The sequence below is a fragment of the Emys orbicularis genome, chromosome 2 (assembly GCF_028017835.1).
Source record: "Emys orbicularis isolate rEmyOrb1 chromosome 2, rEmyOrb1.hap1, whole genome shotgun sequence".
Taxonomy (NCBI): domain Eukaryota; kingdom Metazoa; phylum Chordata; order Testudines; family Emydidae; genus Emys; species Emys orbicularis.
The window spans coordinates 179,407,905-179,430,620 of NC_088684.1; the positions used below are offsets into that span (position 1 = coordinate 179,407,905).

The window sequence follows — 22,716 nt, forward strand, 5'->3', positions numbered from 1 at the left end:
TGGAATTCAAACAAACAAAAACAAACACACAAACCAAATGCTGCAGCTCACACAGAAAAATAAAATGCCCTCCACAAGACAAGATGATCTTTCATATTCCATTTATATCACCTTCACTCCCCTAATCACACCACATACAAAACAATGAGTTTTATAGAATATAGAATCCTCTCCTAAAGTATCTACCCCACAAAGCACCAGAACACCCTCTCACAGACAGTAAAAACTAGTTCTTTACACACATCAGGAACAAACTAAATCCTACCAGTGGTATTGGTCCAAAACTAGATGAATGGTAAAATTGTCAATCGTGCAATAGAAAAGGCAGAAGTATTCAATAATTATTTTTGTTCTGTATTTGGAAAGAAGCAGGATAATGTAAGCATATCTTTCTGTTCTGTCAATAACTAGGGAGTATGTTAAACAATATCTAGTTAAACTTTTTAAAATCTATAAGACCAGATAACTTGTGTCAAAGAGTATTAAAAGAATTGGCCAAGGAACTCTCTGACTCATTAGTACTGATTTTTAATAGATCTTGGAAGACTAGAGATGTATCACAGGACTAGAAAAGAGCTAATGCCATGCCAATATTGAAAAGGGTAAATGGGAAGACTCAGGAAATTACAGACAGGTTAGCCTGACATCAGTCCTGGACAAAATCATGGAAAGGCTGATATGGGATATAATCAGTAAAGGATTAAAAGATGGTAGCATAAGTAATGCCAGTCAATATGATTTTATGGAAAATAAATCCTCTTGGGCAAACTTTACTTTGTTTTTGAATGAGATTACAAGTTTTGTTGGTAAATGTAAGTGTATTGACATAAGATACTTAGATTTCTGTAAGGCTTTTGACTTAGTGCCACATAACATTCTGATAAAAAAAAGTTAATCCTCTATAAACAGGGGGGAGGCATAGCTCAGTGGTTTGAGCACTGGCCTGCTAAACCCAGGGTTGTGAGTTCAATCCTTCAGGGGGCCACTTAGGGATCTAAAATCAGTACTTGGTCCTGCTAGTGAAGGCAGGGGGCTGGACTTGATGACCTTTCAAGGTCCCTTCCAGTTCTAGGAGATAGGATATCTCCATTAATTTTTTTTTATATAAAACCCAATGTAGCCCACATTAAATCAATTAAAAACTGGTTAACTGATAGACTGCAAAAATAATTGTAAATATGGAATTGCCATCCAAGGAAAGCCCTTCTAGTTGGATCCTGCAGGGATCTGTTCTCAGCCCAGTGCTGTTCAATATCTTTCTCAATGCTCTAGAAAAAAATATAATCTCATTACTAGTAAAATTTGCAGATAACACAAAAATTGGTGGAGTGGTAAATAACGGTGGAGACAGTTCAGTTAGATAGGCTGACCTGGATGGCTTGTTGGAACATCATGTGTTCTAAAACAGCCAAATTAAAGGTTATACATCTAGGAACTAAAAATGTAGGTCACTTTTATAAAATGAGGGACTGTGTCCTGAAAAGGACTTAGGCAGGGATGGTACATAAAAGATGAACGTGAGCTTCCAGTGTGATGCTGTAGCTAAAAGGGTGAACACAATCCTCGGATCTATAAGCAGGGGAATATCAATTAGAAGTAGGGAGATGGTATTACCTCTGAATGCAGCATTAGTGAGACCATTACTGGAATCCTGGGTCCAGTTCTGGTGTTCACACATAAAAAAGGATGTTTAAAAATGGGAAAGAGCAAACAAAGGCTACAAGAATTACCTGCAGTCTGGAAAAGATGCATTACTGGGAGAGACTTAAGAAGCTTCATCACATTTTTTCAAATCAAGAAAAAGGATATAGTTTTTAAAAGATATACTAGACATTATGGACTTACTGCAGAGATTATGGGGAGTGACTAGTGGTATGCAAGAGGTCAGACACAATTATCCCTTCTGGCCCTAAAGTCTATGAATTAGAAGTTGTACATACTGTTCGAGTCATAGGAAGTGAACGTTTTAGAGGAATTATATTTGTAAGTTCTGAAATAAATTCTAAACCTTATGCAAATCAATGTACCCAACTTGCATGGCCCATCATAAAGCTACTCTTTCACCATTCATTATAATCTGTCACAACAAGCACTAGGACTGACATGAAGAGCACGTAAAAGCATAAAAGCCAATGGTTAAGGCTACGGAGTAGCAGCCGTGTTAGTCTGTATCCGCAAAAAGAACAGGAGTACTTGTGGCACCTTAGAGACTAACAAATGTATTTGAGCATAAGCTTTCGTGGGCTACAGCCCACTTCTTCGGATGCATAGAATGGAACATATATTGAGGAGATATATATATATATACACATACAGAGAGCATGAAAAGGTGGGAGTTGTCTTACCAATTCTGAGAAGTGAGCAGAGAAAAGGTTAGTCTGACAACTCCCACCTTTTCATGCTCTCTGTATGTGTATATAGATCTCCTCAATATATGTCCCATTCTATATGCATCCGACGAAGTGGGCTGTAGCCCACGAAAGCTTATGCTCAAATAAATTTGTTAGTCTCTAAGGTGCCACAAGTACTCCTGTTCTTTTTAACGGTTAAGGCTACGTTTATGTCACGGAGGTCATGGAAGTCATGGAATCCCTGACTTCCAGAAACCTCCCTGACATTCTCTGCTTCAGACCCAGGGACAGCAGGACTCTGGAGCTGGCAGCCTGCGGGGCCCTGGCAGGGTTCCAGCGACAGGCAACAGCCTCGCACAGGGGAGGGGGAACGCCTTGGGCGAGCGGCTGGGGGTGTCACAGAGAGGTCACGGCTTCGGAGAACTTTTGTTTATTGCCTGAGACCTGTCTATGAGTTTTACTAAAAATAACCATGACAAAATCTTAGCCTTAGCAATGGTACATGTCCAATTGAAACACACAATATCAAGTAACTTCAAAATTAAACTTCCACTCTGCATGTTTTGCTGGCAGCTGAGATCAGCATTGATGTACTGCAATTTCAAACCATGACAGAACAAAGTAAGACTGAAGCAGAGAACTTAAAGTTGGAGATACAAAGGTAAGTTCAAGGAAAGGAACAATATTAATCTAGTGGGTAAAGGTCTGGTGATTAATAAAGCTACTAATGATATATGAATATTTGGCAGTATGTCGAAGAGGAGGACTTGCAGGTAGCCAGCTACACATGTCAACTAGAGGATGAAATATCCTTCTGATTCATGACATTTTAGGCTAAGAGCTCCCAATTTGATTTCCAGCTTTCCATGATATTTGGAGCAACATAATTGCATACAAATCAAGCAGGCACAAGGCCTTGTGTGAGCACTGGGTGTAATATGTTCATTCCTCCCCACCATGTGGGACCAGCCTATTAGCCAAAATGGTCAGGGATGCAACCCCATGTTCTGGGAGTCCCTAGCCTCTGATTGCCAGAAGCTGAGAGTGGATGACAGGGGATGGGCCTCAATAATTGCACTGTTCTGTTCATTCTGTCTGAAGTACTTGGCATTGGCCACTGTTGGAAGACAGGATACTGGGCTAGTGGGACCACTGGTCTGGTGGCTTTTCTTATGTTCTAACACTGTGTGCTTTTTTATCAAAGTACCCAGGGCCATACCCAGCTGCCACTACTCAGGCAAAACTCCCAATGACGTCTGGGTAAAGACTGTAGGATCAGCCTCTCAAATTTTGAGTATGAAGTTGGTGTGGACATAAATTTGTGTCTAAGGGAATTCTGTGCTTTAACTAGCTAGCACAATTCAGATATACTGTGGGTATCTGCTAAGTGAACTGGGTCTATTTTGTTTCAAAACCACCAAAAATGGAAAAAAAAAATCACAGAATTTTTGCAAGAGTACTCTGCGAACAATCAAACTGGCTTTCAAATCTGTTCAAGTGCTTTTGCCTCCTCTCTTGAAAATGTAATCTATTTCAAGAGGTTTTGTTTTAACTACTGAGGGAGGGCGGTATTGTTGACTCAGTTCTAGAGACGAGCCACAGATACAAATTTCAGAACTGAACTGCTCCAAAATTCAAGGAGTTTGGGCTCAACTGCTCTAGCCAGTTGATAAAGAAGGAGCCCTGGTGTATGCTGTGTAGCATACCAAACAGATTTAAAGTTACATAACATGCACCAGGGGCTTTACTTTAAGAATAAAGTAGCCCCCTAGTCTGCAAGGCTGTCTCTACAAGTTAGTTCAAGATGGCTGTTATAAAATGAACAACAGACTCCAGGCTCTTACTTTGAGGATTTATAGGGGTTCTTTTCCTTCTTCATTGCTTCTTTAAATAAAGTAAAAGTAGTCCACATCAAAAGTACATGTTTGCTCTGTCTATGGCTCAGTATGAACTGGAAAGTTTGCAACTAGATTTGAACTGCCCAACAGTCCAAGTGGGTTTGGATACGATGTTGCCATGAGATGCCATACCTGCTTAAGTATACAAATAACTGATCACCATAAACATTAGTAAGCTGGAAAGGATAAAGGTGCTAATTCAGGAAAGCATTTAATGATATGCATAAGTGCTTTCCTGAATCAGAACCATAATGAGGAGCTACATAGTAAGCCGCCTATACTAACCTTTTCTCTGCTCACTCCTTGCAAAACAATAGCACCAGAACCAGCTTGTGGTTTTAGTATTTCCTGGGCTACCGTAGTGGCGTCACTTTCATGTTGATCATTTCCTGCACTGGTTGAACCTAAATAAAATAAAATAGAGAAAACACACTAGAAGACATTTATCAGGGAAGAGAGCAAACATATAGTAAGGCAAAAGAGAGAAAATAATTGGTATTTGGCAAAAATACACAAACAGAAGATGAAAGTGGGAAAGAAGGGAAACCCCCAAAACTCAAGGCAAAAATAAAATCTTTCTGTAATAGAGAAGGATGGAGTTAAATAAAAACACAGTTATTTCAAAAACTTTAAAAGATAGGGGGATTTTTAAAAAAAAAGTACAAAAAGAGAGAAGATAGGTACAAAAGAGGGGATGTACTGTAGGAATGGGTGAGATAAGGAGAATGCATTGGTTGATCTTCTTGCTTCAACCCTTTGCCTTCCCACTGCCTAACTTTCAACTGTGCAGATTTAAAAATGAGGGATGTACCCTGCAAGGTTTGTTTCAGGAGCTGTTGGCTTAAGTGTAATCCTCTGTCTTGGGGCAGGTCTTCACTACGGGGGGGGGTCGATTTAAGATACGCAAATTCAGCTACGCGAATAGCGTAGCTGAATTCGACTTATCGGAGCCGACTTACCCCGCTGTAAGGACGGCGGCAAAATCGACCTCCGCGGCTCCCCGTCGACAGCGCTTACTCCTACCTCCCCTGGTGGAGTAAGCACGTCGATTCGGGGATCGATTGTCGCGTCCCGACGAGACGCGATAATTCGATCCCCAAGAGATCGATTTCTACCCGCCGATTCAGGCGGGTAGTGTAGACCTAGCCTAAGAGTGAGGTAATTAGTTATGCAGTCTCCTCTTTGTCCTTACTCCTATTGCTGATTCCTGCTCTAGTAATGTGGTTGTGTGCTGCAGTTTTTTCACTATTGGAGAATTGGGTTCTTCTGTGCTTTGTGCCCTGCTTAGCACTTTGTACCTGGCACTTACACATGAAATGCTCCAGACCTGCACTACATAGGATCAAGTACTCTATACACATTGGGAAAATGGTGCCTCACATTTTAGATTTTTTATCCCTCATAGTTTCTCACTTTTCATCATCATGACCATCCAACGAATGACAGTTAAGTGACCCTGTTGCTAAGATAGTAGGCTGGAGCTCAAGAGATCTGGGTTCAATTCTTGGCCCTGTCACAGACTTCTTGTTTGACCTTGACCAAGTCACTTCGGGCCAGATTTTTAAAGGAATTTAGGTGCCTTAAGAGGCAGATAGGGACAAAGTTTGATTTTCAAAAGTGCCTAGACAATTAACTCCCACTGAAATCAACATAAGTTTAGTTGCCTACGCACTTCTGAAAATCCCACTAGGCACCTCTCTGTATCTTTAGGTGCCTAAAGACCTTTGAGAATCTGGCCCTTAATCTCTCTGTGCCTGTTTCTCCACTGTAAATTGGGGATAATACTCCCCTACCTCACAGGGTATGGCAAAGATACATTTGTCTGTGTGGTGCTCAGACATTACTGTGATGGATAACAGTGTTGTTAAGTATGCAGAATTCACTATCATAAGAGATCACAGAATTAAATACTGGAGCTAAATTTTTAAAAGGGGCTGGACAATTTTAGAACCAATAACATTTATATTTATACATTCTAAGATGGGGTAATGATACTTCACGTTCCCAGGTATCAGCTGATCTAAGCAGAAGTTAGAGAAGTAAAAATCCTTCCTACATATAGTACTGCACAGTTGACCAGGTACACTACTGCAAGACACCAGAACTGGTGGGTATGCATGTCCGCTGGCTTGCATTACTGTCCACTGAGATTCATACAGACCAAGAATTTATTTTAATTCTTTGTTTTATCTGTTTTTCCTCTCAAATAAACTATAGTTTAGTTAAATGCAGCTATGATTGGGACTCATCTTTGTTGAGAGAGGTATGCCTGCTCTTTGTACATCTAAGAACTAAGGATCTTTTTTGCCCAAGGTGTGGTTAAATGATTTGTGGGCCCCATGGTTACCAAAAAGGGGCTCAGGAGGGGTTGTAGTCTCTACCTATAACCACTGTTACAATGGACCAATTTGAAAAATTCAAAGTGCAACTGTTTGGTGAAAAATGTATTTTACCCTGCAGTAGGCTCATCACGTTCAGTACTGATGAGATGCCCATCATAATAAATAGAATATCTAAGATATTTAAAATGATTATGTATATTTCAGGTAGCACCCAAAATTTGCCACATGCTTTCTATACAGAGAAAATATAGGCCTGGCCGTGAAGAGCATAGAAGTAAAAAAGGGTAATATGATAGTGCCTTGTTCTTTGATTGTAGGTAGTTCAGGTGTTTCATCTAATATATGATGTCCTGAGAAATCCATTTCTTCTGATTGAGCTGATACAGTTGGAGGTGCTCCTACAGGTCCAGCTGTTGTTTCCTCGGGCTAAAAAAAATAAATTCCCAAACAATTGCTTAGCAAGAAAGTAAAGCAAACATATTTGATCATTATTCCTGAGAAAAGTCTTACCATATAAAATGAATCAAAAGGTTTGTTCTACTTCAGAGCATAAACAAACCGGTTATATTTATGAATTTCAACTAGAGTCTTGATTTTCTTCCAAATAGCACTTTTTTATGCACTTGTTCCTAATAATGCCTAATTCTTTTGAATGTGTTTTCAGTTACTACTAAAAGGTAGGTACCAATAAAATTAACATTTACTAACAAGTAGTATTTGCATTACATTACAATAAAGTTTTTTCTCTTTAACTGCTGTTTTTTCTTAAATACCTCATTTCTGTTTGGCAGGAACCATCTCTCTAATTTATAGCCAAACAGTTTTAATATGAATTTCATATAATATGTATAAAAGTTTCAACTAAGTTCTCCTGAAAGGCTAGCAAACAGATCTGAAATCCAGATCCTCTGGGCCTGGTAAGACACATTTGGCACCAGTCTGGAGAGGGCACAGGCGGCATTAAGCCACCATTGTGGCTTCTTGGTCCTGGAGCTGGCCAGTGTCAGCCCTATCCACAGAGCTGGCAGTCTGCTCTGTCTTCGGCTGGCTGCCCATAGGCCATAGTGGCAATTTCAGCAGCCTGGGATTGGGTAGGTGTAGGAGCACACCTGTCCCACCACATACACTCAGGGCTTGTCTATACAAACAGTTAGTTTGTGGCAAGCTGGGGTGTAAATCTACTTTGCCATGCACTGTCTGTGTGGACCCTGCTGACGTGACTAAAATTTCCTTAGTGCACTTTAAACTATACACTTTATAATGGGAGTAGACCAAAGGGCATTATAGACCTTTAGTGCATGGCAGCAAGGTCCACGTGGACAGTTTGTGCATGGCATATTAGTGTGAGGTAGTTACATCCCAGCTTGCCATGCACTAACTGTTCATATAGACTATCCCTCAGAGGCTCGAGACAGAGCTGGCTCTGTGCCACCAGAGGATTGCCCTACTCAGTCCTCCACTGGCCAATTAAGCCAGGTTTAAATGTGATTTGTGTTGCCATAGCAACATGGAGCACATGTAGTGGGCCAAAGAATCTGGCAGAGATGCACATAATGGTAATAAGGAATTTTAACATATTTTGCTATACGTGTAAAAGAATGGAATTATACCTAGAACATCTTTAGCCTGATAGTATCCTTCTGTTTTTATGTATATACAAGAGGGAAACCCTTTCAAAGCAGTTTGCTGGGTTTCATAATAAAACACTAGCAGGGCTGGCTCCAGGCACCAGCTGAGCAAGCAGGTGCTTGGGGCGGCCAAGTGGAAGGGGCGGCACGTCGGGCTCTGCGGCGGCAATTCGGCGGCGGGTCCCTCGGTCCCTCTCGGAGGGAAGGACCTGCCGCCGAATTGCCACCAAAGAAGAAAGCGACACGGTGGAGCTGCAGACGATCGCGATCGTGGCTTTTTTTCTTTTTTCTTCCGCCGCTTGGGGCGGCAAAAACCCTGGAGCCGGCCCTGAACACTAGAAATAAGGTTTAAGGCCCTTGTTCAGGAAAGCATCCCTATTCAAGACAGCACTTAAGCATGTGCTCAGGTCTCATTGAAATCAATGGAAACTAAGCACATGCTTCAAGTTCAACATGCACTTAGATGCTGTCCTCATTTTAAAAGGAAGGACAGTGACAGCACAGAGGGGAGGACTGAATACTAAGCCCTTGGGGGCAGGGACTGTCTTTTTGTTCTATGTTTGTACAGCACCTAGCACGTAGGTACCCTAGTCCCCATTGTGCAATCACAATACAAGTCACAATTATAGTTGGTGGGTGCAGATTCCTGCTATTTCCAGATTTGAGTCTTGCTACTGGTCATAAAAAAATAAGATAAAATAGCTATTGAAGGCATCATGGCTTCACTTCAGTTACTTGTAAAGCTCTGAGGAAACATAGGGTATGTCTATACTGCAATTAAAAACCTGCGGCTGGCCTGTGCCAGTTGACTCAGGCTTGCGGGGCTCGGGCTAAGGGGCTGTTTAACTGCAGTGTAGGTGTTCGGGCTTGGGCTGGAGCCTGGGCTCTGGGACCGTGTATGGTGGGAGGGTCCCAGAGCCTGAATGTCTACAGTGCAGTTAAACAGCCCCTCAGCCCAAGTCAGCCGGCATAGGCCAGCCACAGGTGTCTAACTGCAGTGTAGACAGACCCATATTTGTTTTAGGAAGTCAATTCTGACTTGCAATTTCTTTCAAAGCTTAAAGAACAAAGAATACCAGAAGTCTTGTTCACTGTGGGCCAGATCCAACTCCCAATGAAGTCAACAGGTGTCTTTCCATTGATTAGACTGGATTTCAAATACCTTTGCTCTAACAGATTACATATATTTGTGTTCGCTCCTTATCTTCTCTTTTCCTTTATTTTTGTATACCTTTTTTGTGATATTCCCTACAAGCATACTCCAACTATTCATTGGAGCCAACAGCTTAATGTACCCTTAAATGTAATCTGTTGATCTGAATTATAATAAACCTAGAGCATTAAGCTTTGCCATGTTTTAACATGCAGTACTGGACTTTGTGTATATAAATCCTTTAATAAGGTTGGATCTTGATGCCTATGCCTCCTGCAAAAGGAGCAGATATTTTTTCCTCTAAATACAGTCTCCAGTGACTTTCCTCCTCTGCTTCTGTATAACCAATACTACATAAAAACAACAGATAGAAAAGGATAATCCCTGGCTTTGGTCAATTATTGGTATCAAATGTTTTACATTAATGTGAAGATAAATTAAACAGAGGAAAGATTTACTTTTACTAATGTTAAATAATAGATAACCTTGAATAAAAGGAAAATAAAGTGATCTTGATAATCCCACCCCAAAATCTGACTTCCTTCCCTAGAAAGATAATGGGAAAAATACTGAGGGGAAAAAAATGGCTATACATGCAAAAGAGAATAGAACAATGAGCAATAAGCAGCACACTGCATGTTAATAAAAATAAAATCATGCCACATAAATTTGATTACTTGATAGAATTACAAGGATTAGTAGATAAAGAAAACAGTAAACCAAATATACTATGATTAGATTTTAGCAAAGCATTTAACAGTGGCCCATGAAATCTCTCAAAATTAATCCACATTGTGGACAGGAGCATTGTCAAGTAAAAAGAAAACTGGCTGAAGAACTGTATGCAAAAGGTTAATGATAAAGAGCAATATACTAAGCTGGGAGGAGGTGTATGGTGTGGGTCACAGGGATCTGTGTTAGAATCATAGGGCTGGAGTATTCCCTTTGCATACATGCACTCTACCCCAGCACAGGGAGGATGGATGGCTTTTTTGGGGTGCACATTGATGGAACAGAAGGCAGCCCCTCTGCAAGTGTTCTGTGGGGATATGAAGGAAAGGGTGGGAGTGGCTGGAGCAGAGCAAGAGCTGCATTCCCTGCAGACCCAATGAATTTCCATGTATAAATCTGGACAGAAGTCCACAGAGGTTGGAGCTGAGTTAACTCCCTCTGTGGCAGCCAGAGAGGACAGGCAAAGGCAATAGCAACCTGGCTGCTGCAGGTGGAGAGAAACTACAGGAGCTGTGTGGAAGTGCAGCCATGCATGGACAGTTCCTGTGTCCTCGCCTTCTACCTGGGTCCCTTCAAAGTGGATCTCCAGGGTCTCTGTGGTTGGGAGTTTTCACTCACAGCAAAGCTCCACAGCCCCACAAAACTCTCCGTCTGGAGGGGTGATTCCCAGGAAACTCCATGAGCTCACAGTTTTCTGTCTCTGTGGAAACTCACGCACACGTTTCTCTGTGGGAGGAGGTTTTCTGGCCTTTAGAATGTAGAGAAGGGAAAGACCTGTTAGGTCATCTAGTTCACCTCTCTGCCAGTCCAGAATGGTTTGTTGTTGTACATTTAGGACTCAAATCTACAAGGTGATGAGCACCTCCAAGTGAGGTGCTGAGGACTCTCCTCTCCCAATTAAGTTCAGAAGGCATTCAGAAATCACATAGGTGCACTCAGCACCTCACAGGAGAGGGTCCAGATGTCAATGTGCCAAGCAATAGGGTTTCCAACACTTCCCTTGGGAGAATGCAACATAGAAAGAAATATTTCATGACTGTAACAGGGTGTATGGGCCTGGGGCCTTAGGTGGCAGGGGGCATTCAGCCCTCTTCAGCAGGAAGGGAACAAGTGGTCCCTATAAAGGGCTGAGAGAGCTCAGGTGGAGAAGAGAGCTACAGGAAGCAAGTGGGGTCCTGTAGCAGGCCCTGAAGTGGGGGGATGGGTAGAGGGAAGAAAGAAGGTGCCGGGGGAAAGGCTTCTGGGCTCCTGTAGCCTGTATTGATCAAGGGAATAGCTTTGTTTTGTGTGAATTTGAGAGTTTGTGTTTCAATTAATAAACCATGCCCTGAGGCAATGGCCTGAAAGAGACTTAGATGTGGCAATGGGTTTTTCCTGGGCTGGTGAGGAGCTTATAATGATATTCAACCTAAATATTCTGTTTCCTTACTTCATCCCATTATTCTCATTTACACTCCCTGGTCAACACTAGCGTTAAGTGCTCCACGCACCCTGGCTTCTGCCCAATCTTTAGGCTGTATAACTAATTCCCAAGGAAAGTGGTGGATGGTGTATTTGAAATGAGAGTAGACAGGACTCTAAAGAATGTGCTGTCGGGAGCAATCCTGCATTGTCAGGGAGATGGACTAGATGCCCAGCAGGTCTTTTCCAGCTCTAAACTCTAGGATTGATTTAATCCTTGTTCAGAACTATAGTACATTTTCCCCACGAGACGATGGAATTTCTTTTTTGCCATCTTCAATGCTAATTCCTAAGGACTAGACTGAGGCTTTACATCCCTGCCCCAGGAAGGAACTGTGACTCAGGGGAGCTGCACCTGGGGAAGAGTAATTTTACTAAGGCATTTTAAAGGGTGCAACAGACTCTTCCCTTGCACCAGCCAATTCTCTACCCATTACTGGCACTCTGTCCCACTTCTTGCCCACCTGCATATGAGCTGGAGGGAGAGAAGAAAGCAATGGCGCAGCACAGTCTGCTCTCCCCCAGTGCACAGAGTGGCAATTCAGGTAGGCTATGAAAGTGTGTGTGCATGTGTGCGCGCGCGCGCGTGCACGGCACTTATGTCCCCTTGTCATAATCTTGCCCTAATTCTCTAACTACAATAGCTACGTTGCTATTGTTGTTTTCCTTAAAGAAAACGCCGTTTAGTAGATTATGCATTTTATTCCTGATTAAATAGGACAGTCCAGTACAGGCTGTCAAGTATTACACATACATATAGCCCAATGTATATTTTATGAGCCGTGGATTGATCATCATCATTTACATTTCTGCTTATACGCGTTTTGGTGACAAGAAATGAATTATAAAGTTGGCAAAACATATTTGGAGCATTTGTTTCTACATTTTAAATTTTTAAGGCTTTGAATTTAAGAAAAGACAGTGGATGGTATCAGAACGGGGAAGAGTCAACAAGTTAGGCCCAGCATGAAAGCATAAATGGAAAGTATCTAGAAAACTGATTATCTAATTATACAGTATAAAAATAGAAATGAATCCAATCGGAAAATAACAATCCCCAATATTCCTTTCACTTCCTTCAATCCCATTCTCACATTTGGCCGCATTTAATGATTAGCTTTAGGGACTCCTCTCCCCTCCCCCCATGGTTCCCACCGATAAATTCTGCCAATGCTGGTCACGGATTGAGTAAAGTATACCAGGGTATCCATAATTAACTCCTTTCAGAGTGGCAGCTCTTCTAGAAAGAGCCATCTCTCTTTCCTGATGATTCCCTATGCTGAAAAACTATGTACAGTCTGTTGAATGGAAATGTACTGCAATATCCCAAACAGTTCAATCTATTGTTACTGCAAAGTACAGTAGAATTTAGCAGAATACAAACTACTAGATTATGCATCCTTGGCACGGATAAAATTCTTCATTCAGCAGCTATGTTGTCAATTATGACCCTGGATTTTTTTCATTCCAGACTAGCATGGGAATGTACTTTGAACTACTAATCTTGGAGAGTTTGCTTGGCAATTTGTAATAGCATTACATGAATACAAACTTTTTCAGAAGCATCTATCAGTGACTGTATTGATTACACTGGCCTACAATTTTTGAGAAGTCGTCTGCTTCAGAGATAAAATGTGCTATTTATTATGTATTTTGATGTGCTGAATTCAAATACGACAATTAAAACAACTGATTGGCTACTGTTTCTAAGATATTTAAGTTTTTACATTTTATGTCTATGTATATTGTGTAGATAGTAGAGTTTTAATCATAAATTGTAAACCTAGGTCTTTTCATGTGTTTATGGTTGCTTTACATGATAATATTTCACCTGTCCTGTTTATGTAACACTTTAAAAATCAGCAAAAGGGTTATATAAATAAAATTTATGATGAAACAAAAGGCAAAAAACTATTATGTACATAGTTTAATCCTATTCAGTGTCTACTCGGCGCTTCTTGGCTTGTCTCTTGTATTCATTAAATGGAGCATCTCTTGTCACTGTCCAGCAATAGTCTGCAAACATTGATGGGCTCCATTTGCCCTGATAGCGTTTCTCCATTGTTGCAATGTCCTGGTGAAATCGCTCGCCATGCTCGTCGCTCACTGCTCCGCAGTTCAGTGGAAAAAAATCTAGATGAGAGTGCAAAAAATGTATCTTTAGTGACATGTTGCAACCAAGGCTTTTGTATGCCTTGAGGAGGTTTTCCACCAACAACCTGTAGTTGTCTGCCTTGTTGTTTCCGAGAAAATTTATTGCCACTAACTGGAAGGCTTTCCATGCCGTCTTTTCCTTGCCACGCAGTGCATGGTCAAATGCATCATCTCGAAGAAGTTCACGAATCTGAGGACCAACAAAGACACCTTCCTTTATCTTAGCTTCACTTAACCTTGGAAATTTTCCACGGAGGTACTTGAAAGCTGCTTGTGTTTTGTCAATGGCCTTGACAAAGTTCTTCATCAGACCCAGCTTGATGTGTAAGGATGGTAACAAAATCTTCCTTGATTCAACAAGTGGTGGATGCTGAACACTTTTCCTCCCAGGCTCCAATGACTGTCGGAGTGGCCAATCTTTCTTGATGTAGTGGGAATCTCTTGCACGACTATCCCATTCGCAGAGAAAACAGCAGTACTTTGTATATCCAGTCTGCAGACCAAGCAAGAGAGCAACAACCTTCAAATCACCACAAAGCTGCCACTGATGTTGGTCATAGTTTATGCACCTCAAAAGTTGTTTCATGTTGTCATAGGTTTCCTTCATATGGACTGCATGACCAACTGGAATTGATGGCAAAACATTGCCATTATGCAGTAAAACAGCTTTAAGACTCGTCTTCGATGAATCAATGAACAGTCTCCACTCATCTGGATCGTGAACGATGTTGAGGGCTGCCATCACACCATCGATGTTGTTGCAGGCTACAAGATCACCTTCCATGAAGAAGAATGGGACAAGATCCTTTTGACGGTCACGGAACATGGAAACCCTAACATCACCTGCCAGGAGATTCCACTGCTGTAGTCTGGAGCCCAACAGCTCTGCCTTACTCTTGGGTAGTTCCAAATCTCTCTTGTCCTGATCTCCAATTTTGCAGCCAAAATAAAGGTGATAGGCTTTCTTAACCATAGTGGTTATACTGCGCTTTTGTGATGCAAAAGTCACTTCACCACAAACATAGCAGAAGTTATCTGCACTGTTCACACAAGTACGAGGCATCTCTGCTCACTTTGGCTAAACAGAAATGTGTCCCTTTGCAAAATCAAACATTGACAAATAAGAGAGCACGACACTGTATGATTTCTAGAGCTGATATAGGACAATTTGTTCAGCAGAGTGATGTAAGCTTCGTTATGATTGCATCATCCATGACTTCTAGGAATAACATGATGCAATTCATATCATGTATGACGCAATACCAGCTTCAGATTGCATCATTCATTGTTTTGCCTAAAAAGCAAGTACTGTCCAAATCCAGTCATAGATTTATTCATAGATCCAGTCAAAGATGTATTTTAGTCATTTCTGGTTTAAATTGAGATCCCTTCCCTTTATAACTCACTTATCCTCCGCCATTCCCAAGTCAAGGGTCATATATACTGACCCAATAGCATATCTTGAAAACTAGAGCCAATCAACAATTTTAAGCATCATTTTCGTTCTCAGTGACCCAGAATTAGTAAAGTTTGACTACATTTATTTCAGAAGCATTTTGGCTGTAGAGCAGTGTTATTATATTGTCATTAGTCTACGTCCCTTCTTGACTATTTCTTAAAAAAAAAAAAAAAAGGCACATTAAAAATCCATGGACATTCACACTGGAAAGCATACATATCCAACGAGTCACATTTAGACATCGCACATTTGGCAAAAACCCATAGCTTTTTTAAAAGGCAACGTAAATCTTACAAGATATTAATACACTGGTGCTGCCTTTTTGAAGTTTAAGGACATTATTGTAACACATTTTTAAAAACACTAAGTTATGTATGTTGCCTAAGAAAGAACTTTCACGTGAATTCTTACAGTTTAAGGGAAATGATCATTTACAAGCCCTTCAGGATTATGACTGTTTGGCTCAGAAACCTAGGCAATGTAAAACATGGGGTGATTATCTCATACAAAGAGCCTTACTATAGCTGTAACTAGGACTGTAACACAGATTCCCTTTGTTTCAAGGCACACTAAAAAAGACAAATCATTACTGAAAAAGTGAATGTAAAATGAATACAGAATGTATAGATGTTGCTTGCTTTTAAGGTTTTAAACAAAATCCTTCTGAAGATTCATTCTCCATGTTTGCTATATTAGCATAATATTTCCATCTGAAGGGAAAGCAGCAGCTTTGCAATTCTAAAAAAAATTCTCTCTTAGGCTCAGTTTCCTTCCCAGTGTACAAACCGCTTTTAGAACAACAGAAATAAATAACAGAATATCAGTGCATGTGAGTGTGTCTTGTTTTATGGAGATGGATTTGTGGAAAAATTGAAAGAGTGATACGTAAATTAGAGATGTATTGAAAAGGTTTGCAATGGTTTAGTTGTGCCCATGCGTGTGGCTGTCCTGAAGAGGCCTACAGGAAAGTGGAATAGTTTGCTTCCCCAATTAATACCAACCACAGCTTCATCATTCCTATAATACACCCCAATAGTGCTGGAGTTGTCACTTCCCTTGGCATTGATTCTTAATTACCAGCTTCTAGTTCACTGCAGGCAAGTGCTACAGAGCATGCCCAAAAAAAAAAAAAAAATCACACACTATTGTTTTTTCCAAGAAGCTATGACATTCTTGTACTACCCTGACAATGTTAAACCTTGACATGATCTTTCCACAGAGATTTCCTGTCTAGTGCAGTGGAGGTCTCAGAAGTGTGGTACAAGGGAACAGGTCACAGTTTAGCAGCTTGATAAATTTGTGAACGTGGGAGTATACGTTGACCCATGGGTAGTAACTATTTTACTTCTAGTTCACCTCTCATGATATAAATTAGAATTACATTGCTAGCACATCTCAAACTGCAACTTTCTACTCAAGCGGAGAATGCAAACTCTTTACCTGTTCCTTAAAAGCATATACAAACCACCTTCCTTTTACTTAGTAAGGTCAGTACAACATCTTTGCCTTTTTAACAGGTTATTTTTAGACTTGTCACCTGACACATTGCTATGGGTTACCAAGAAAAACACAGTCTACTGAGATGTTTCCATGCCACAGCACTGCAGCATGGAACTCACTATTCTACCAAAACTCCCCCCCGAAGTACAAGTGGTAGCCAAAGTCTTCCAGTTGGTTTAATGCTCTGCCAAATTACTCCTTTAAAGAAGTAGCATGCAGATGATCTGCAAAAGGGTGTGTTCTGTGGAAACTTTGAAGTAATCACGGAAAAGTCAAGGTAATACATAGGATAGTCTACTAAAACAGTGTAGCTTAGTACAGGAAAAACCTTCTATTTTTCTTATACAAGAAATAACTTTTCTGAACATTCTGGTTCATTCTATACCTAAGCCAGGTCCCTAGGTCTCAGGCATTCCTTGTCCTCTTGTGTTGCATACAGAGAAGGGTCCCTTTGTTCTGTGTTTTGAGGAAGAAATTAAATTGAATCAAAGAAAGAATCACCTTTGCAACTCATGTTTTGTAGTACTCTGCATCTCATCAAGCTCCTGATATGGCCAGAGTAACATGGGGGGGGGGGGGCTTCTTATATTTGACCCCCCTTCTTATATGAATTCTTTTAAATGGATTACAGGGTAACAAGTAACAAACACTTACTTGAATACAGGCAGGGAATACATTCCTTCCTTCATCAGGTCTCCCAAAGAGTACAGGGTGGAATAAGGAGAGCCAGGGGTGGAAGGCTATACAGTGTACCGTGAATGAGGCAGGGATACCTAGTGAATGATACAAATCCTGCAGATCTAGGCCGAATTTTGGCCATGGTCTGTATTCAACGACTACAGTGCAATTCTGGACTAAATCCAGATTTATGCTGGTGTAAATGAAAAAAGGTCTGAGCCCTATGTTGACAAGACAGGCAGTGTGTAGTAAGTGAACAAGGCAAGAGTCCAATCACTGAACAGTCAGGATAGATTTTAAAAATACTGAAACAAAACACATTAGGTCAGCTGCGTATCACCCTGCATCAAAGTGGGTTAACAGAATGTTGTAGAGACACTTTTAAAAAGGGCCTGAGGGAAAAAATGAAGGCAGGATCCTGCAATACTGTCTTGTAAACCTATATGATAAGAGAACTTCTGAGAGTCACTAAGTCACACTCCCTCCACATGGCTCTGCTCCAGGGGCAGCATAACAACGTGCTGCCCCTTGCTTGGGGCAAATTTGTTAATTCACTATCAAGCCTGAAGGAAGTTGGACTTCCAAGGCCAAATTCTGGTAGGGCACATGTCACTCTGATTGGCCTCAGAGGGTGCTGCAAATGAGTATCCAATGGCAGCATTTGCGCCTCACTACTTGAAGTACTGGTAACACAGAAAGGTAAAGCTGAATAATTGCTGACACTTACTAGGCGTTGAGAAGATGCAATGACTTCTTCTGTCTCAGGAAGTCCTTCCTGCTCTTGAATGCTACCAGCGCCACTAGAATCTCCCGATGCCTACACAAAAGCAAATCATTAGAATGAGTTTAGAAAATTCCAGAGTCAGAATGTTACATTCTAGCACAAAATAGCTCTTCGGATTCTTTTGTGCTTCACTTTTCACTTGTAGTTACATGGGAAAAATTAGTTATGTGTATTTCTCAGCAACTTAGTTCCAGTATTATTATAAAGTAACTTATTTCTGCATTTAAAGTAGAGTATGGAGATGAGTATATTAGCAAAATGAATGTCACCACTCAAGGACTCAAAGGTGATGGAGACTAAAGATTGGGAAATTCTTTGAGGATTCTGGCTTCCAAGGGGAACAGCACAAAACAAAGCACACCAACAAAACACTTTCAAGCATTTCAGTGTGTTCCAAAGAAGAGAGACTACCATTTGTTTTTGTAAGGATACAAGGGGGCAGGTCTAGAATGCCTGGCTGTGGGGACCCTGGATCTCTGACACTCCCTTGTCACCACCAAGGGAGCTGGATGAAGCAGCATGTCTCTAAACTTGGAAGGCCAGCCCCCACAGGAAGTCCAGTCGGAGCTCCCAAGGCCTACGGCTACCTGACTGGCTCACACCCACTACTTAAGCTAGGAAGTGAGCTGGGAGGACTGTCCAAGCAACTGTGCAAACTTTTTGCTGCTGCTGCCATGTTTCACCCTCCTCTTGCCTGCCTCCTGCAATCTGTATCCAACTCTGTTCCTGAGTCCTGCTCTGCTGCAGACCTGTTCTGCACTCCTAGCTTCCACTTTGCTCCTACTCCATGCCTAATCCCTGCCTCTCTCTGGTTCCTGCCCTTTCACTTTGCTCATGACCATTGGCTACCAATCCTGGCTCTGACTTCTGACTCCAACTCTGGTTCAACCCTTGGGTCTGGCATTTGGTATCTGGCCTTGGCTCCGATTCTCAGCTTCGATTTTGGTCCTGACTCTGGCTGGACCCCCTAGCTCTGGTATTTGGCAGTTGACTCCAGCTCTGACTTCTGCTTCCGCTCCCCGACCTAGATGCCTACTCTGCCCACTAGACCTGACATCTGCTCTCTGACCACTAAGAAAGACTGCCTACATCCCAGCTCCTAACAGTTTTGTTTAAAAAGTGCTATTGTAATTCAAATCCTTGGCACAGAACCACTGAAAACAGATGGAGAGGTGTGTGTGTGAGTACTCACATATGGGTCATCATCTTCACATTGGTCTTCAGTAGCCCTTGGGTCAGGTTTGATCATTAGTTGTTGAATCGACCCCTACATGGAATAACAAAAGCAGTTCAAGGAAGTGTTCTCTTCAAATAACCTTCATGAAAGCATTGTGGGGGGAAAAGGACAGACTGGACCCTGTTTACTTTGGAAAATTATCTAAATCATGAAGTTTGGCTAGTAACACACATGGCCTTAAATATTAACCACCACCACCACAGAAGCTGGGAAGTTCTTGGAGATCCTCATCAGCTGTAAGGTGCTTGATGGCCCAAAACATAGCCTGAAGGGTCATTAATTAAGCCACTCATCAATCTCTAGAAAATGCCCTCTGCTGAGATTATTATTGCTAATAGATGGTGAAAATAAAAAAAAAAGTTAAGGAATTGTTATTGGTGGTGCAGTTTCAATTGGTATGTATAGGGCTCTTCCAGAGAATTAATTCCGAGTACATTGGCTGGATTACTTAAGCCATATTTCAATATCCTATTCAGTTTATAAAATTTGTTATATAATTTATGAGTGTGTTACTAGGATAATAGTGGATCTGTGTGAGTTACATTATATGCCTTGTGAAATGTTGAGGAAAAATAGCCAAACTGCTCACATAGTTATTCAGATTTCTCTTCAATAACTCATCCTGACATTTAATCTGTCACTTTAAATGGTTAGAATAATACATTTTACATAAATTTTAATATTGTAAATGATAAACAAATCAAATAGCTTGTCTAATTTTACCAACAAAACCTAATCTTGTTTTAAAGCAGTAGCAACCCAGCGATAGCACAGCAATGTGAGTTACTAACAACAGTGGGAAATGGGAACAGTCTATTTCTTTAGCACATGCAATACTCAAAAACAGCTGAACCATATTTTCCTCAAAAACTTTCCAAACAAGTGTCCCTTTGGGCTGAAAGCAAGCATGGAAAACATCAGCTCAAAAGAAATATGCTTGCCAAATTTATGAGCCGCTGAAAGATGGGTTAAGAAAGAGAACACACAGTAACATGCATGCTCTAATAGAAAAATCCATTCAAAAGGTCTACGTAAGTACTTAATTTGAATATATGAAGACATGTAAAATGTGTGCACAAAGCATAGTAAATGGTGCAGAAGTCTAACAACTATGTAAAACTCTTAATGGAAACATGCACAATGTTCCTCTGAAGTCCAGCTTTGGGTTCAGAAAGAGTATGCAACTGGGCAACTTCTGAGACAGTATTTAAAAAATATACTATGCTCCCTACAAGTACATGCAGTGGTGTGCTATATATTCAAAATACTTAACCCTAACAGTTTACATTTGTTAAAACTACCTTTAAAGAAAATTAGATCGCATTTTCAAACCTGGGGGGTTAAAATTAAGCACCCACATCTCTAAAAATCAGGCCACTCATTTGGGTTCCTAAAGCCAGGCAGCTAAGTTTGGATACGGGGCCCTATTGTACACTTAGAAGCCTGAAGAACTGTTATTTCAGCCCATTTCTACCCTTTGGAAGACAGCAAAGCCAAAACACCCCTTTTTTGCCTCTCTAATTTCTGGGTTATTTTTGTTCTTATGTCTTAACTCCGCTCTTTTTGGCATTCCTTACAGAACTACATCCAATATTCTTTTCTGCAGACCATATACTTTTTAATGTCACTAAAGTTTCTTGGTCAGAAATTCTCAAATGAGTGACAAATTAATTCAAATGGGTGATTATTACTGTTGTATTTATTAAGTCAGAAGCACTTCTCATGGATAAGATGCCCATCCTCAGACACAACTCAATCTCTCCCTCCTCGACCAAGGTCTCCCATCTGACTGCACTGCCCGATATCATTGGCACCATCCTGGACCTTGAATTTTTCATGTCCTTCCTCTTTTTAATAGTCTATGAACCTACCTATCCCAATGTCTGCAATATTGTCCATATACATCAATTCTTCAGCTCCTCCTTAGCTGAAATCTAAATCCATGTCTTCATCTCCTTGTGCAGTGACTATTGCAAATCCCTTCTCTAATTCTACCTAAGTCCCAGCTCTCCAGTTTCTAGTACATGAAGAATGTTGTTGCCATCTTCTCTCTCTCTCTCTCTCTCTCTCTCTCACACACACACACACACACACACATGATCCCCATCCTCAAGCAAAACCACTGGCTCTCTTTTCATTTTCAGGGCAAGGTAGCACTGATAGATAGCTAGATAGATCCCATGAAGTTGGTCTAAACTACCAAAAAGACCTTGCCTCTTTGCGCCTCAGCCTTCATCCTCCACTCATCCAATACTGATCTCCTCTTTGCCCTTTACAACACACACATCACTGTTACACAAAAGCCTTCTCCTCTGACATTCATTACTAACATTTTTATCTATTTATTATTTCTATTTTATTGCTCTAGTAGCCCCAGTGACGGACCAGGACCCCTTTGTGCTAGCTGCTGTAGAAACTCAGAAGTAAAAGATGGTCACTTCCCATAAGAGCTTACAATCTAATGGCTTGTCTACACTTCAAATTTGTTGCAGATCAACGTGACTTGATTTGCATTAGAATGCCCAACATCCACAAACAAAGTATTTTGTCATGACTCATCTGGCCTTTGAACACATGTTCTTAACCTTACTTTAATTAAATTAATGGAGACATCCCATCTCCTAGAACTGGAAGGGACCTTGAAAGGTCATCAAGTCCAGCCCCCTGCCTTCACTAGCAGGACCAAGTACTGATTTTGCCCCAGATCCCTAAGTGGCCCCCTCAAGGACTGAACTCACAACCCTGGGTTTAGCAGGCCAATGCTCAAACCACTGAGCTATCCCTCCCCCCACGTGGGCCAGATCCAACTCCCAATGAAGTCAACAGGTGTCTTTCCATTGATTAGACTTTAGAAACAGATTGACTTAAATGTTGGATGATTTTGCCTGAAGCAAAGTAGGTGTGGATACACCCTCATTCCATAGCAATGTTGTGCATCTCCCAAGTCATCCCATCAGTATCTCATGATGCTTTGCTAGGTACTTAGGCTGCCTGTCTATCTGTGTGACCTCTTCTGTGTGCCAGAGTCATCCTGACCAGATATCACCTTGCTGTTTAAATGCTCACACATTGCCAGGATCTTTTCTTTGTGATTCCATCTTGTGGGGACTTCAGAAACCTGTGTCATCCTCCTGTTCATTGAGCAATCATGCCTTGGTGAGTGGCGCATCAGTGAGGTCTCCTGCTAATGCCCTGGATTTCATTGCCCTCTGAAGAGAGGAGTGAGTACTGTGGCAAGGCACCCCTTCTGCCTCGCCAGACTTAGCGCTCCCTCCTCTGGCAGGGACAGGGTCTGGGGTAAATCAGACCCCCACTCAGGAGCGTGTCTGTCTTCCCTCT

The 22,716-nt window shown here is 41.3% G+C and overlaps 1 protein-coding gene across 1 annotated transcript in view; it reads right to left on the reverse strand.

Moving 5' to 3' along the window:
* The window catches only part of COL15A1 (collagen type XV alpha 1 chain), a 198,937-nt gene that overhangs the window by 131,326 nt on the left and 44,895 nt on the right, over positions 1–22,716 (reverse strand). The window contains exons 3-6 of the mRNA XM_065400013.1: positions 19,333–19,407; positions 18,084–18,173; positions 6,891–7,017; positions 4,535–4,653 (exon numbers count right to left, since the gene is read on the reverse strand). Of these exons, the coding sequence (XP_065256085.1) occupies positions 4,535–4,653; positions 6,891–7,017; positions 18,084–18,173; positions 19,333–19,407 (411 nt within the window). The remainder of the gene's footprint in view (positions 1–4,534; positions 4,654–6,890; positions 7,018–18,083; positions 18,174–19,332; positions 19,408–22,716) is intronic.